The 15,891-nt window shown below is 42.8% G+C and overlaps 1 protein-coding gene across 1 annotated transcript; it reads right to left on the minus strand.

Moving 5' to 3' along the window:
- Positions 1–4,248: 4,248 nt before the first annotated feature.
- On the minus strand, positions 4,249–14,992 carry LOC106852202 (torsin-1A-interacting protein 1-like). Its single transcript, XM_014874666.2, has 6 exons — positions 14,602–14,992; positions 14,295–14,363; positions 11,311–11,412; positions 10,413–10,472; positions 7,852–7,911; positions 4,249–6,785 (listed from the first exon to the last, which is right to left on the minus strand). Exons 1-6 carry the CDS (start codon positions 14,990–14,992, stop codon positions 5,992–5,994), a joined length of 1,476 nt encoding a protein of 491 aa, XP_014730152.2. The 3' UTR covers positions 4,249–5,991.
- Between the last annotated feature and the right edge of the window lie 899 nt (positions 14,993–15,891).

A 15,891-nucleotide genomic window follows, 5' to 3' on the forward strand; every position in this document is an offset into this window, starting at 1 on the left:
CTCACAGTTCTACAGGCTCGACCTGCCGGGTCAGTCCCCTTGCGTTTTATATGCAGAGCCCTTGGTGTTGGTGCCAGGCCAGGACCTGGCAATGATAATTAGAGCCGGCGCTGATGTTGGCATTCCCGAAGCGGCTCCAGCCGAAACTAGGGCACCGCTTTTTAGTCATTTGTGTTCATAGCTAAGTCATCTTTAGAATTTTTTTTTTTTTTTTGCAAAGGAAAGCGTCTCCAATTACACTCTCCCAAATTTAAATTTAAATAAACATTTGCAGAACTTCAGAGACATGACTGAGTACCGCAGGCTTCATTTCACTTTTAACACTCATAGACATGGAAGAGTTTGTTAGTATACTGACTTCTAATCCGTAGATTCCACACTGAAGATGCATTGAAACCTCCTGTGCTTCAAAAACAGGTCTAAGATACTATCCAGCTAAAGCAAAATTATATCCACTGATGAAGGAAAGGTATTAGAATAGGAAAAAATAATTTCTTCCTATAGTTATTTTGAGAATGTTCCCTTCAGGGCCTGTCTACAACTTCCCCAGTCTGGTTTTCAATCATTAGTGTGATTGTTTGGTGCCACATTTCTTGGGGGAGCACCGAGGTGCAGAGTTATCTACCCTAAACACTACAGGGTCACAGTAACTACTGGAGCTACTTATTTCCTTTTTTTTTCTACTTCTCTAAAAAGCGTTAACCTATTTTTACATAGCCTCTCCTCCAGTAAATGGTCAACATTTTGCATGTAAGTTATTCCAGTATGAGAGCATCATAGGAAAATATCCTAAATACTGAGAGATTACAGCTGTGATGTTTAAGCAATACAGAATTTAATCATGTCACAATTACAGGATACTCATTTAGCCTTAATTTGGGTCTTTTACATATACAAACTAATTGCAGAGTATATTTTCCTGCATAAGCATACCTCCTTTGAAAGAAGAGGTAAGCTTGAGATGCCCGTGGTTAAACCTTTGGAAATTATTTTGTTTTGCCAGATGAGGAAAAAAGATGCCTGAACATGGAAAGACAAGCACAGCTCCAGTGGGAAAAAGTGGTAAGTAGTGCCAAATTCCCTCCTGAGTCCTCAAAGAGTGAACTTGCTGCGTCCAAATGAAGAAGACTGTAAGTAATAATAATAAAAATAATAATGGCAATTTCAGTCAATGAAAACAATATTACTGCAATGTATGGGAGCCCTGATTGCAGACTAGGGCAAATTAAATTATTACATTCCCCATCATCACGTAGTGTTTGCTTAAATTTACTGCTTAATATTGCTGGACTGGCAGCCCATTTAAATTATTCAGCACTTTCGTAATGTACTGCCTATTTAATTATGCTTTTAAACATAGTTTCTCTTTTCTGCTTGGAAGCAGTTAGTCTAGTTTCACACTCCTCCTTCTCATCTCCAGGCAAACTAAGCATCACATTAGGATTTTCTCAAACATGGAAGTCATTTGGTTTCAGCCAAATAAAATTAAAAGGCAGTGTTTGTAATCTGTTTTTGCTCCTATTTTTTCTCTGTATCTGCCAGTGCAACCTCACTGTAACGCTTTAGATTACACTTTCCAAAGATTCCCTTGCAGAGAGTGGAAAGCTCTGATGGGCAAGCATCCTACACAAGAAGAGAAAGAAAAAGAGAAAGACATTCTTGTGGAAAAAGCAGTCACCTCGTGAAATTCTCAGCGATCAGAAATAGAGAAACCGTTTACCTGCGAACAGCCACAGCTGAGAGGACCGGGGGAGTTGAACATTCCAGCCGGACGAGCTCCCTAAAGGGCAAAGCAGTGGAGGGAACAGCCGCGAGCGCTGCCCCAGCACTGGAGGTGGTGGATGGAGACACACAGCAAGTTAAAAGTAAGGAGCCACATTCTCATCTTTCACTAACTCGGTTATTGCAGCTCTAAGAGGGAGGTTTGGAAAGTTTTCCACTCCACACTGTTCTTGCACACCCCTTCTAAAATTAGAAAGGGGCAGCTGGCTCCTGCAGCCGAGAGCCCCCAGACTCCCTCCCCCCTTTCCCTGATTGACGTGGCTCCCAAGAGCCATGGAGGAATTTGGGGAAGGGTGCTTCCACCTGTTGGACATGGAATGAGATTTTCCAGGCATACAATTATAAATCCAACTGTCAGGAGCTGACAGTAAAACAGGACACAGGACAGCTGTGAGGACTACAGGACACCCCCCTCCCTACTCCTACGACTTTGCAGTCCATCTGACAGCAGAAACAATGCATGAAAAATTCTTCTCTTATAAAATAAAAGCATCGCTTCAGATTTCTTCCCACAGTTTTCCAACTGTACCACAGGGTCCTAAAAGAATCTGTCAAGTTGTTCATGTTTCATTACACCCCTCCAAAACCAGATTCTTTTTTCCTAAATACAGCATGCTGGCAATTGCACTGCAGATGGTGCATAGAGTTGTGTCCTGTACAGCAAATAATTTTATACCTGACTTAACATGGAGCTCTCTCCTTACCTTTTGCACTCAGTTTGAGCTGGGCTTTCTGCTCAAAACGAATATGATTTTCACAAACAAGGATATGAAAGCCACAACTTTTTTTTTTTTTTTTTTAATTTGCAGAAAGTATGATTTCGTTGACGTGAAAAAATGGGGGGGGGGGGGAAATTAATTCCTTTTTTCCAAACCTGCTTAGCATGCTCCACACTCAGCACGGTGTGACTCAGAGCAGGGTGTGAGAGACAGGGTAACAGCAGCTGGGCAGTGCTTTCTTCTGGGTCCCTTTCACAACAGCCCTGCTGAAGTCAGTAAGGTGTTTCCATCCTGCAGGTGCCCACAGGTGACAGCAGGAGAGGGGACACACTCCCCCTTCCAGCTGCAAGGGGCTCTCCCCAGCTGCAGCTCCATCTGCTCACAACCCAAGGAGCACTTTGACCATGTCCAGTCCAATTTGCAGAGTGCTGGAAATCTTGTCTTGGTGTGTAGCTGGTTCAGCACCACCCCCACCCCCCCAAAAAATCGTATTCTACTCATTTTTTTTTTATATATAAAGGCCACAGAGAAAGAAAAATCTCCTTCTTCATCTCAAGGCCAGATCTGGTGACTTTGCTCTGTAAAACCACATTTTTTCTGTCACAAACTAATTTCCTGATCTGCTGACAGTCAGGGACACTTCAACTTCACAAACGAGATTTCTCAAGAAGAAGCCAAACTATTTTACAGTTTGGAAAACATCAAATGGTTCAATATGCCCCAGGCAACAAAATAATTATACAAGGAGGATAGTAATCAGCTGCCTGTGAGGAACACAGACAGACATTACTCTTCACCTCTGGCTGAGTAGGAGTTGTTTAATGAGATCTGCATTAAGTACCTGTGGGTATTTAATGAGAACCTTTTAAGGACAAAGCCACAAACAGCTACAAAAGGACTTGCTGCTTCAAGAGCAGGAAGAGTCTTCTAATCCTGAGCCTTTCCCCCTCCTATGGAAGGGGCAACTGACTGTACCATCTTGTTTTTCATCTTTTTCAGACTAAGTAGCACAATATATTTAGAAATACACCCTTGTAGGCTTTCCCTACAGTTCACAACAGCAAAAAAAAAAAGAAGTAATTTTCCTTTGGCTAGGACAACATTAAGTTTTTGGTTTCCAGACACCATCCTATTTTCTCTTGAACCCTTTAATACCTATGAGGAAGAGAAGTTTTAAAAAGAGAAAATAACCTGTATTACACGTTTTATTTGTATGTGTGGGCAATCTCCTGTCTTCATATCACAACTTTGTCTTCTTTTTTGTGGTGGCTAGTTCTGATAAATTTTTTTAAAGTTACTTTTCAGTAAGAATGTTCCTCCAGTCAGTTCACAGTGTGCTAGTTTGCAACACCAAAGGTACAGGACATGCAGCTAGGAGTGGAACAAGAATGAAGTCATCCCTTTTGTCAGCTGCTGACTCTTGTATTGGCTAATGAAACAAATGAACCATATCTTAACATTAGTTCCAGCTGAAATCAGAACTGGGGAATTAGTACAAGAACACAAAGTAAAAGACAATTCACAGCCATTTCCGGAAACATTCCCTGGTAGACAAAAGCCCTGATATTATGAAATACATACATCTGCATCCCAGTATCTACCACTCAAGTTTCTTAAAAGTTCTGAATTTTGCAAAAGGTCATATTTTGAGCATCTGTAGTTGGTCAAAGATGAAATAAGCAATTTAAACATGGGGAGGGAAAAAAGTCTGACCACTTAAAATTCAATGGGCAAGTATTAAAGCAGCTTTATAAAACAAACAAGTGTGTTTATTTTGAATCATTACTAAAATAGTTTACATAATATACAAACAAATATGCTATGAGGACAAATTTGAAAATAAGTCACAGGTTTTTTTTCTTTTAATAAAAAACATTTGTCCAGTGAAATGTTCAAAATGTAAATGCCATCTTTTCCTTCCTGAGCTATTAAATATCCAGAACAACAGCACTTCCAAGTCTTCTTGCTGTTTTTATTTCTGCCCATTAAAATAGGAAGCATTATCCATTGCTGGCTCTCAATAGTTAGAACAAATCCACCTCTGGTTTAAGTGACTGCAGCTCTGTGTCTCCCAAACTCTGCTCTTTTACATGCTTCTGGTGATTTTGGTTGATTCCACTTAACACCCTAAACCTTGCCTTGCACAAACAAGCCAGGATCTCCAGCTCCTCAACAGGTTTTCCTGGTTGGAAAGGATTTTTTTTTTTTTTTGCAACAGGACAGTTCAAAGGGCTTGTTAATGAAGGATGGGCCAAATCCCTCAGCTGTTACAAGAAAACATCGTATTAATTTGAGAGCATCTTCACATGTTCCTTCACACTCAATAAAACCAAATGGACCAACAGCACAGAGCATGAAGTAACAGCAATGAAATGGAAGTGCTGCTATTCTCTTTATTTTTCATGCAAAGTACTTAACAATAGAAACAGGTACTTGTTTTTAATTTGGTGTGAGGAATTCTTGACATGAGAGACTAAACATTTTAAAAGCATGCTTTGCGGATCTGTTCTTTGCTAGAAATTTATACAGCAAGCAGCCAGCTATACACAGATACAAGGAGAAAAGTTATTTTTTTAGGATATCAAGTACCACAAATAAATAGATTCTCTCAATGCAAAAATAATTATCTTAGTAAAATGAGAAATAACCTATGTCTTCCTAAAGTTTTGTTTGGAAAGGAGATAGTATGTACACGGGGATGATATTTTATCATTTCCATCCAAACTTTATGACTTGTAAAACTTTGAAAAAGAGTAGAGAACTCCTGCAAGCAGCCAGGCAAAGAGGTATTGAGGAATTACTGAACTGACATTAGTACTACTGACTTTAAGCAACCTTTGTACCTCAGCTTTTCTCTTTCTCCCGAACTGTTTGGGGAAGGCTCATTTAAGGAAGAAATGCTTGCTGGAAGGTTCTCTACAGGTCACAGATCTTTCAAGCAATTTTGCCACTTCTACAAGTGGCCAAAGATAGCTGACATCTATGCTGTGATCCAGTGGATCAGGAAGAAGCTTGTGCTTAGACTCACATCACTATCATCATTTTCAGTTTATTTCTTATGTTAGTAAGCAATTCTGGGAGATGAAGGTGATGGTTTTACATTCTGTTACCTTGTCAAATATGATACCAGCTTTATGCACCACCAGAGAAGGATCTTCACATCAAAGCCAACAGTGCTACACAGCAGGTTCAGAGGCAGATGAGTGATTCTGCACTGATGCACAGAAATGCCCAGCTCCAGGACACCAAAGCTGAATGCATCACTGAATACAATTTACCAACAAACAGCAAGTTCTTGCTCATACTCTGTAGTTTACTTAGAGAAGTCCCAGTTACTTTGGCAGAAACAACTCTGCCAGTTGGTGGAAAGTCGCTGCACAGAAAAGATGGGTTTGCTGCTGCCTGAGCTCAGCAGCCACACCATTCCCTGTTCTGCCTTGCAACACACATTTTGTGTCTTCCTCCTTTCCCAAGTGCTCTCCAGCAACTTCTATGTGCATCCCTCCAGAGGGAGGCCCTTTTCAGGCCAAACAGGCAACACAAGATGAGATATCCGGCTCCACAGTCCACTCAGCTTATCTGTGTCCATGCCATTATAAGAACTAGGAACATCTGAACTGGTGAACTTTGCCCAGAGGAAATCTCGGACTTTCTCCTCCACTTCTTGAAAGGTGAGGCTCTTTCTCAGCGACTGCTCATCCAGGAGAACTGTCAGCAGAAGAGCCACGTCCTTAAATGCTGCGTTTTCGTGGTCACAGTACTTGTAAAAGATTAAGGTGGAGCCTGCAGGCAGTGACTCAAATCGATGCACCACTGCCACCTTCTTGCCTTCGCTGAACCCAGAGCTCAGCTCTGTGTCCACCTCCAGCTTGACAGCATCACTGTCCTCTATAGCCTTGTCCACCCCGTTGATGCTGATTGTAGTGGCATTCTGGGAGGAGGCAAAAGCATTGGCAATCTCGTTGCTCAGGCACCTCAGGGCCTTCTCAGCTTCCCGGCCAGCTGTGAGCAGCAGGATAGCAGGCTCCAGATGCACACGGGAAGAGTTGAGACGTTTCTCAAGAGACGCGTGGGCTCTTCTCCACAGGTCGGGGTCCTGACTTTGGTAAGTATTTTTGAGTTTCTCCATCCGGGCTCGAAACTCTTGCAGAATTTCAGCATCTCTCCTCGAGGAGGTTCCATCTTGAATTCCACTCCACAGGACATAAAGCAATAGGACACTAATTAACAGAACCAGTAACAAAGTCCACATCTTGTGAAACCCATTCTGCGATTCACCGTCATCTATAGAGAGGGGGAGCAGACAAGAAGAAAACGATGTTTTAAAAGGCCTTAGAAGTCAACAAGTGAAAGGAAAATAAGAGGAAACAGTTAAACCATCCCATTCTCAATACTGGCAGAGTAGTTGAAGAGCACAGAAAAGATGATCTAGTTAAAAAAAACCCAAACAAACCACAAAACAGAGAACACAGTTTTGAACTTCTTAAGACACTCTGTGAAGTGACAGCATTAAAAAAAAAAAAAGAACATTTTTACATGTTCCCAGATTGACTGAGACTTAAATTAGACCTTCTGAAAAAGGAGCTCTTAAAGTTCATCAACATTCCATTCAATTTAATAAAATCCAAACTAAGAACTTAAAATGGTTCTGAAAAAGGATTAAAGCTTTTCCTACATTTATGGTCTGCAGAAAAGATCCTATAGAAAACCTGGCCGCACCAGAATGGTTTCTGTGTTATTTGTCCTTCCTGTTCCCTTAAGGATAAAAATAGTTCCGGCAGCAGTTTTTGCATCTCAAACAAGGGTGGTCAATGCTATCAGAAAACGCTGTGGCCTTTGGATCAGTGAGCTACACAAAGTACACACAGCAAACAGTGCACATCAAATATCAGATATTTCGATTTGGTTTCGTATTTGAACAGTCAAATTAACACTTGCTTCACGTACTGCAAGGAAAAGGGTCGATTCTGTTCCCAGTAAAATGAGTGACAAAATACATCAATCTTCTTGGAAACAGGAAGAATTGCACTCCTTTTGTTAGCTTTTTACACCCTAACTTTTATCAGGACAGCAATCCAACAACGGTTAAATAACACCACCACTAGCCCTGCCTTAGTTTTAATCTTGTAAACATTACAGATGAAACACCTCAAATTCAAGTGAAAATATTACTCATTATACAACACCCTTCCTTCCTTCATGCTGATGACAAGTCCTAACAAGCAAATCATCTGTTCTGGCAAGGACCCTCAGCTTAACACCAACTCCCAGGAACTGAAATACTTGGAAAGGCATGAAAATGGTTAAATGTTACACAAGCATGAAACAGAAGTGAAAGCAGAAGTCTTACTTTTGGCCAATGGCTGTGACTGCTTCTCTGCACTGGACTTATGCTGAGATTTACTTCTGCCTGTTAAGAGATTAAGAAAGGAGCATGAGAAGAACAATAAGTCAACAATTATGACCAATCTTCCAACAGGGAGTTGAAATCACCAAACTGCATTATTTTCAACAAAAAGCTGGTTTTAGTTATGCTTTTACATACAAAATTCCACACAGCTTACAGGAAGGGTAACAGCACCCCACTGAAGCAAACACAGTCCTGCTAAGTCAGAGCAAAGGTGAGGCTGTCACCTCATCCCAGGTGGGGCTGTGTCCAAGTTCAGGGTTTTCAGTTCTTTTCCACCCTTTCCATCCATTCACCCCCTTGTGCTCAACAGAATCATCTTGAACTAGGAAAATTACACCTTCACCACTGTTACCAGCCTGGAAAGTCCCACTCAACTGTCAGAGCAAATCTTCATCTCTGCTCTTTCCCAAATGCCAGTTCCCAAGCCATCCTGATAATCTTGCCTAAAAAGCACAAGTCCCCAGACTACCACAAATCACCCCCAAAGATTTTCAACTCTTGAAGAATTATGCAAATAAAACTCAATTTCAAGTACAAGGTGATAAATTGGAAGAGATTTAACAATCTGTTATTTGCTGCACAAGGATCCCATGTCCCAATTCAGTTTCCTGATTTTTGCTCAAGAATTTGAGAGGCGTAATAATGGAAATTTAATTAATGGACACACTAGATAAACAATATAATGCAAGACATTAATAGGAAAAACAAAGCCATACGTTAAATGCACAGTCTTAATTTCCCTCCCCATGTAGCTTGGGTTGGAGGCCTGCTTCATCAGCAGTCAGTTTCTTGGGATGAATTATGTTTTTAAAGCAAAGTGCAAGCTTTCCGCTTCAAAATATACTTTTGGTCTATTTAAATAGCTCAGACAGCAAAGCAGAAGAGGCATTATCCATAAAGTGTTATGAACAACTTTCCCAAGAGACCAGTATGAATATATACTGTGCAATTTTTGGTCAGCATGTTTTCTGCATTTAGCCAGTTAATTAAAAAGACAATAGAATTTATGTGTCCTTGTGAACTACAGCAACCAGTTCAAAACTGAAGGCTCTTTAATAATATATAACCAAATCAGGACAGTGTCAATGGCACTATTGAGAATAAATTGAACAAACATACCATAGAGTAGTTATTTAAAGACACTGAAATAAACTCTCTAACTTTGTTTCTGGATGAATGTAATTGCAGAAGGCGCTAAAAGCAGCTCAGGTTTAAGCTGGGGCTTAACTGGCTTAATGAACTGCCCTATTCTGTAATTTCAACCCCCTACCCCAAAAGGGCACAGGCATGGATCTTGTCACTGGCTAAGCTTATCTCAATCTTCTAAGAGTTAACAGCTCAAAATCACCTCAATTCCGTAATACGTCACAATGCAGCTCTTTTTGCACAGATCAGGTTTCATATTTAGGTGACAACTGTAACTCATACACTAAAAGATAATTCAATAAACAGTCTAAAAACAGATCTTACTCTGCCTAAGAATTGTGCCTTATTTACAACACAATTTGCACAAAGGCCCCGTAAATTTTGTCTTGCTTAATTCAGAAAGTCTAACTTCTGCAGACACCTTAAAGATTTCAGAGTCTTAAATGATGTTCAAAGTTCTTCACCCAATACACAACTAATCACTCCTGCAGACCTAGACTGGCACAAAAAAGTAAAAGTACCAGACAAGAGAGAACTCCCTGCATCAATTAATTTGTCAAAGGCATTTCACAGATGTGCAGCTACCACAAGATGAGCTTCTCTTCCTGAAGGCACAATGGTTTTCAAAAAAAAAAAAAAAAAACAAAAAAAAACCAAGAAAAAGAAACAAAAACTCAAGCAACCCCTGCAGGCTCTTCAGACTAAAATCTGATTTGCAAAACTTTGTGTATCTATACCTATACCTGTTGAGGATAGAAACAAGCACCAAGATTTTACTAATAATTCAGAACATTTTTTTTTCTTCTTCTTTCAAGTACTCTTCCAATAGAAGAAAAAAAAAAAAAAAAACCAAAAAAACCCAAAAGTCAGAAACACTAGGAGCTGGTCATTAAATGAGCAGACTGGATTTTGCCAGCAAAGAAAAATGGTGCTCCTTTCCAGGAGTATAGAACAACTAATTCGATCACAGCAAGCCAGCACTTCTCAGGGAAATAATAAAAGAGGTTTGTGTACAAAATAACATTCACTATCACAAATAGGTGAAGGTTTTGTTCCCTTCCCAGCTTACCCTCACAATGCCTCTACTCCATACTCTGCATACACTATCCCACGAGACAACTCCAAAAAGAAAAATAATAGAGCATTTTCTGTGGTCAGCAAGTTGAATAACTCAAAGAAAGGCTCTGACTGGAATATGCGGCCTACTCCAGTTTCTATTTGAATCTGCCTCCTAAGTGCATGTCCACCTTTCCAGACAGTGTCCCAGGGTACAAGAAGAACCAGAAGAAAAGGAAAATTATTCTGTCCTTTTCATCTACTAACAGGCAAAGGCTAGGTTCCCTTGTTTTACTTACTCTGTGGTGCAGAAGTTGAGTAGCACTCTTGATTTTTCTCAAGGAAGTCGGCCTTTATTTCTGAAACCAAAGCACAAATGGAAGAACTCAGTTACCACATCAGAGGTCAGAATAAGACACGCCAGCCATACCTGCTTTTTGCCTTTCTATGAAATCCTCAAAGCTTATTAGGGCAGGAGGATATGCTGTGCTGCCAAATCAAGCCTGCAGAATATGAACAGCCTCTTAGACCCCTCTGAGCTGGAGAAAGCTACTGTTATCTATTAGAAAGGGCTTAATTTGGCCCTTCACCCCACTTTTTCCAACATGACAGATCATTCTTCTTATATCTTCTTTCAAAAAGACACATAACTTCCTTCTGTGGCTAAAAACGATCCCATTTTTTTTCATTGTACCTCCCCATTGCTTCTGTAATATACATCAAGAAAAATCTCTGAGCAATGAGCAAAGTGCTCCCTCACATTGAAATCACTTGGTTCCCCCTGCAAAAGTCAAAGATAACTCACCTGATTAGAAAAAGAACAGTTTTCGTTTTCTTTGCCTGGGGCAATTAAAAATCCACTCTCATAAGTTTTTTTGAAGCAGGTATGATATTACTCTTCTTTTTGTTTTGCTTTTCAAAAAGTACGCAGTTGGGTATTTATCAAAGTTGAAATCTGCCTTTTCTTGAATTTTTAAGGTTTTTCACCCAAGCAGATTATCATCATATTATTTATAATCAGTTTTACTTTGGGTCAGACAGGAGTACACACTGAAACTCTAAAAATCCCCTTTTTCATCCATTCAGATTTCAGCTCAAAAACTCCCCCTTTTCTTACAGAACTGAATGAATGTCATTTTAATACATTTAAGCAATCATTTGCTACACCATGGAAAAAGTACTGATAAAAGCTGTTACCTTTTAATGGTGTATAAACGTTTGGTTTCTCAGTTTTGTTACTGTCACACGCCTTTGCATTTTCCTTTACTGGATTCTCTTCAAAGTAAGATGTAGTACCACCTGTAAGGAGCAAAAAAAAGAGGATTGGCAACCTCATAAATCTAAAGGACCAAGCTGTAATTTCCAAACATTCATGATCTGAATCAGTGATTTTCCAAGTTGCAAGAAAAGTTACTCTCTTAAAATGCAACAAAAAGCAACTAAGACTTGAAATGCTTATGGCAAATTTGAGTTCACTAGAAATAAAGCTGTCTATGCCACTACATACTCTTTTAAAAAAACAACGTTTTTTTAGGAGTTCTTGGCTCAAAAACATGAATACTAGGAGCCAAGAAATTCCTTACACTAAAGATGTAAACCCCATGGGAATACAGAAAGTTTTCCCCACAGCTTTGGGCACTTAACTTACAAACAATGATTGTGCTGTCTTACACAGCATTGGGCAGAGGGGGAAAACGGACAGAAGTAAATATAGAAAATAAGTCCCCTTTTTATGTAGTCCAAGCCATGCTTTAGTTAGGTCTAATTCTCTCCTAATCCTTAACAGCAACCTAATTTCACCCCTCAGGTAACTAAGATTCTAAACTAACATTTTTCAGCTGTTTGCCAAATTACAGAGTCATTCAGCTGTGAAACCCAGCTTAGTTAATGTCACTAACTAGAAAGAGTGAAGCCCTGTAAGATATCAGAGGTCACAGAGCAAAGGTTAGGGCTGGGAAACCAAATGCAGGAAAGGATAAAGTGCAATCCAAGAATCAAGGGGCTGGTAAGAAAAAGCTCAGGTACAGAATAAAAAGCTATAGGACAGTTGAGGAACAGATTGTGGCACATCTATCAAGCATTAGCAGAGCAAACAGCAAAGGGAAGAATACAATTGGTAATTTTTTCTAACACTCACTCTGGGCTTTTTTACTCTTTAAACAGCCCAGGGGTCTGCTGGGGTTTAATGTGTTTCTGTGGCTCTTTTAGCATGTGCCAAGGGCAATGCACAGCTTGCCACCTAGTGTTTAATAATTTTACTTCAGCAAAGAAAACAGCCTTCTTCTAATGTGTTCTGGCAGTTTCAGCACACCAGTGTATGTCAAACACACTAAGGAGAAAAACAAAACCACCAGACTCATCCAAACCACAAAAAATGGGAAAAAGCTGTAAGTTTTAAATTATGGTAAGTCACAGGTATAACGCTAAAGCATTTGCACACACTTAATGGGGTCCTATGTTTTAAATCCATCTAAAAAAGCTGTTAAGTGACTGATTTCTTAGAACAAAGATACTTACTAAATTACTTTATTTTCAGGAATGCCAAACCACATATCCATAACATTTCACTGTGTACCAAAGGTTTTACAAGGAAAATCTCCTTAGTAATTGTGACCAGAAGACCAAAAAGATCTATTAATCTAAAGAGGGCTACTCATGCAGTCCCTACTCTTAATGCCTCTCCCCTTCTTGGCACCAATCACTACTCTTTGTGTCTCAAAACTTCTTAAAAGTTGTAGAAAAGAAAGGTCAATATAAGACAACTTCCATGGAGGTTGCTAGTATGTATCTTCAGCTCACGGATCTAGAAGCTGCCTGATTCAAGGCAGGAGTTTTTAGGATCTTAAAACTCTGCAAACTCTTCTTAATGCTCTTAAAGCTTTTCAGCTTCCCAAGCAAGTTGCCTAACCTGTATTTAAAACCTCTTAGTAGAAACCAGGAACCAGTTTCTCAAGGTGTGATTTTGCTTCCATTCTGTTCTTGGGGAAGCAGGACAATTATGATCCCCTAACAACCCAGCCTGCTTATTCCCCTGCCTTACAGACCATTCCCTAAATTCTGCAGGAAAAACACAACACTGCACATTTACGGGTGGGGGGGGACTGTGAGGAGAAGAAACTAATCCTCTGCTTCTATATGAACAATTAGAGTCTCTTACCATACTTTTACACCTGTTGTGCCTATAATCCAATACAGCTGCTAAGAGCTGGGGATGGTGGGTGGGGGGAGGAGAGGAGCCTCATTTTTGGAGTCATCTAATTAAAAACCCAACCCTCAGCTGTACCTCCTGAAGCAGCATAGTCACGTTTGAACACTAAGCCTATTATACCCTGTTAGCCACCATGTGGGAACAAGAGCTTTTTCAGAGACAAACCTCTATATTTGCCTAAAGAAAAACTCATAACCTCGCTCTTCCTTCCTCAAGATAAGGTTTTTTTCCATGCCTCCTGGAAATTCTGCTTCTGGAGAGGCAGAGAATTCTTGGTGACAAAAAAATACAGATGGGAATGGAGAACAGTCCCAAGCTAGTCCAACTCATCTCTGAGCACTGCCACACATTATAACGTATACACTCCAAAATAGAGTAAAGGGGAAGGAAGTACAATTTATTCAGTTTCCTGGCAGAATGACATGTTTAAGCCACATGACTGTGTTACACTGAGTTAGCAGGTTTCTATAGTTTCAAGAAAGACACAGGTTTCATCAACTAAAGCAACAAGTAGGTGCCACACAGTGCTAACACAACAGCTCGTCCAGCCCAGTGTCCAGGAGCAAGTCCCAGAGCACGCTTGGTGTTTCAAAGGAAGGAGAAGCCCCAGTTATGCAGTTCCTCATAAGCGATGCTGCTCCCTGTAAGGAGCAGAGCCATTGAAAAAATCCTGCCTTTCGAAACCAAGCAGTGCTAGTAAAATGTGAATTTTGTGATAAAATACTGTTCTAAGAGACGCACTAGGAAAATCAGCCACCTGAGGGTTACAGCGCGCTCCTTTAGAGGATTGCTTCTCCTTCCATCCCTCGTGTACGGGACAAGAGGCACAGCGGGATTTCCTCACCTGTGTGCCAGAGCCATGGTAACACCTGCCAAGCAGCTAGAACCCAATAAACCACAATTCCCTAAGTTTGGGGCATTTCAGCCCCTCTGCCCGCGGCGCGGACTTTGAGCTCGGCGAGTTGGAGCCTACCTGGCGATCTGTACGCTTTTATAGGGGGTCGCGTCAGGGAGTCTGGGGTGCCAAAGTGATGCTCGTCCCCTGAAACGAGAAACAGATGAGGGGCACAGCCGGCAACGCAGCTCAAGCCCCCCAGGCCCGACGGCCTTCCAGGAGCACCACACTCACTGAGAGCCCGCGCTGTTTCCAGCGGCGCGGTCCCGTCCCAACACCCCCGGAGGGAACCACACGGCGCCCGCCCGCCCCGACTCGTCCCGCCCCAACGCGCCCTCAACCGCAAGATCTACTGCGGGCCGCTGCGCCCGCCCGCGCCGCTCACCCTGCCGGGCGCTGTGCTGGGCCGCGCTGTCCACCTCGTCCCCGGGCTCCTCCGGCCGCGCCGCCGCCAGCCGGGGGCTCTTCCGCCGCCGCTTCAGCCCGGGGCCGTCCGGCGGGGCCAGCCCGGGGCCGTCCGGCGGAGCCGCCTCATCGTCGCTGTTGCCCACCATCCTGCCCGCTGCCGCGCCGCGACGCCTACCCCGACTCCGTCCCCTGCCCCGTCCCCTTCCGCGTCCGCCTAGTGCCGCCTGCCCGGGCCTGCGGCTGCCGCCTTCCCGCGGGGGCGGCTCCGCGGGCCTCACTTCCCGCGGGGCGGGACCGGCGCCCGCCGCTTCCGCCCGCGCGCGGAGCGGCCGCCGCGGCGTCACGTGGTACCGGGGCTGCTCCGCCATGGCCGCGGCGCCACCGGAGCCGCCCGCGGGCTCTGGGGCCGGGATCGGGCCCGGGATCGGGCCCGGCGGAAGGAGCCCCGTGAACGCCCGTCCGGCGGCCCCGTGGCTGCTGCCCCCCAGTGAAAAAAATGCAGGACGGCTCCCCCAGCGCGGCGGGGCCCCGCGGGGGCGGCCCCTGAGGGCGGCCTGGGCCCCGCGCCTCCGCTCCCCACCGGGTTGTTTTCTGTGTGCGACCCGATCGTGCCAAAGGCCGGTTTTGTGTTTCTCGGAGGCAGAAAAACCTGTAAAATAAGCACAAATAGCAACTGAGTAGCAGAGAGAGGAAACTAGGAGGTATTTCGGGGGTCGTGAGATCCTTTGGCACTGATAACGTTACGCGGCTCTGTTCCTTCGAGTGGCAATAATTTTGGTTAATCAGATCTGGAATATTTCACTAGGCATTTCACTCTTCTTATCCATTTGTTCAGATGCATTACTGGTAAACAGAGATTTTAAAATGCGTTTGATTGTATTCTTGATAAAGCATTTTTACCCAGGCGTGTGGCAGAGTTCCTATGACCGGAGGTCTTCAAGACGCAGTTTGAAAGCACTATAGGATCTCTAGACTCCCTCCCTAGCAGCACCTTGGAAATGAGTTTCTAAGCAAATAGAGATCCTTTTGCAAATTCACAGAATCACAGAATTGTTCCGGTTGGAAGGGACCTCTGGGGATCATCCAGTCCAACACGCCTGCCAAAGCAGAGTCACCTGACGTAGGTGACACAGGAACACCTCCAGGTAGGTTTGGAATGCCTCCAGGGAGACTCCATGCCCTCCCTGAGCAGCTGTTCCAGTGCTCTGCCACCCTCAGTGTAAAGAAATTCTTCCTCACATTGAGGTGGAACTCAATGTGTTTTAGT

This window comes from Sturnus vulgaris, chromosome 9 (genome assembly GCF_052056855.1).
Source record: "Sturnus vulgaris isolate bStuVul1 chromosome 9, bStuVul1.hap1, whole genome shotgun sequence".
Taxonomy (NCBI): domain Eukaryota; kingdom Metazoa; phylum Chordata; class Aves; order Passeriformes; family Sturnidae; genus Sturnus; species Sturnus vulgaris.

Bases quoted from the DNA above. Each gene is read 5' to 3' on its own strand.
- LOC106852202 (XM_014874666.2), bottom strand. From the start codon at position 14,992: ATGGCGGAGCAGCCCCGGTACCACGTGACGCCGCGGCGGCCGCTCCGC. The intron at 14,364-14,601 runs GTGAGCGGCGCG...TTCTCGTTTCAG, and splicing joins CCAGCACAGCGCCCGGCAGG to GGGACGAGCATCACTTTGGC. The intron at 7,912-10,412 runs GTAAGTAAAACA...ATCTCTTAACAG, and splicing joins CTCAACTTCTGCACCACAGA to GCAGAAGTAAATCTCAGCAT.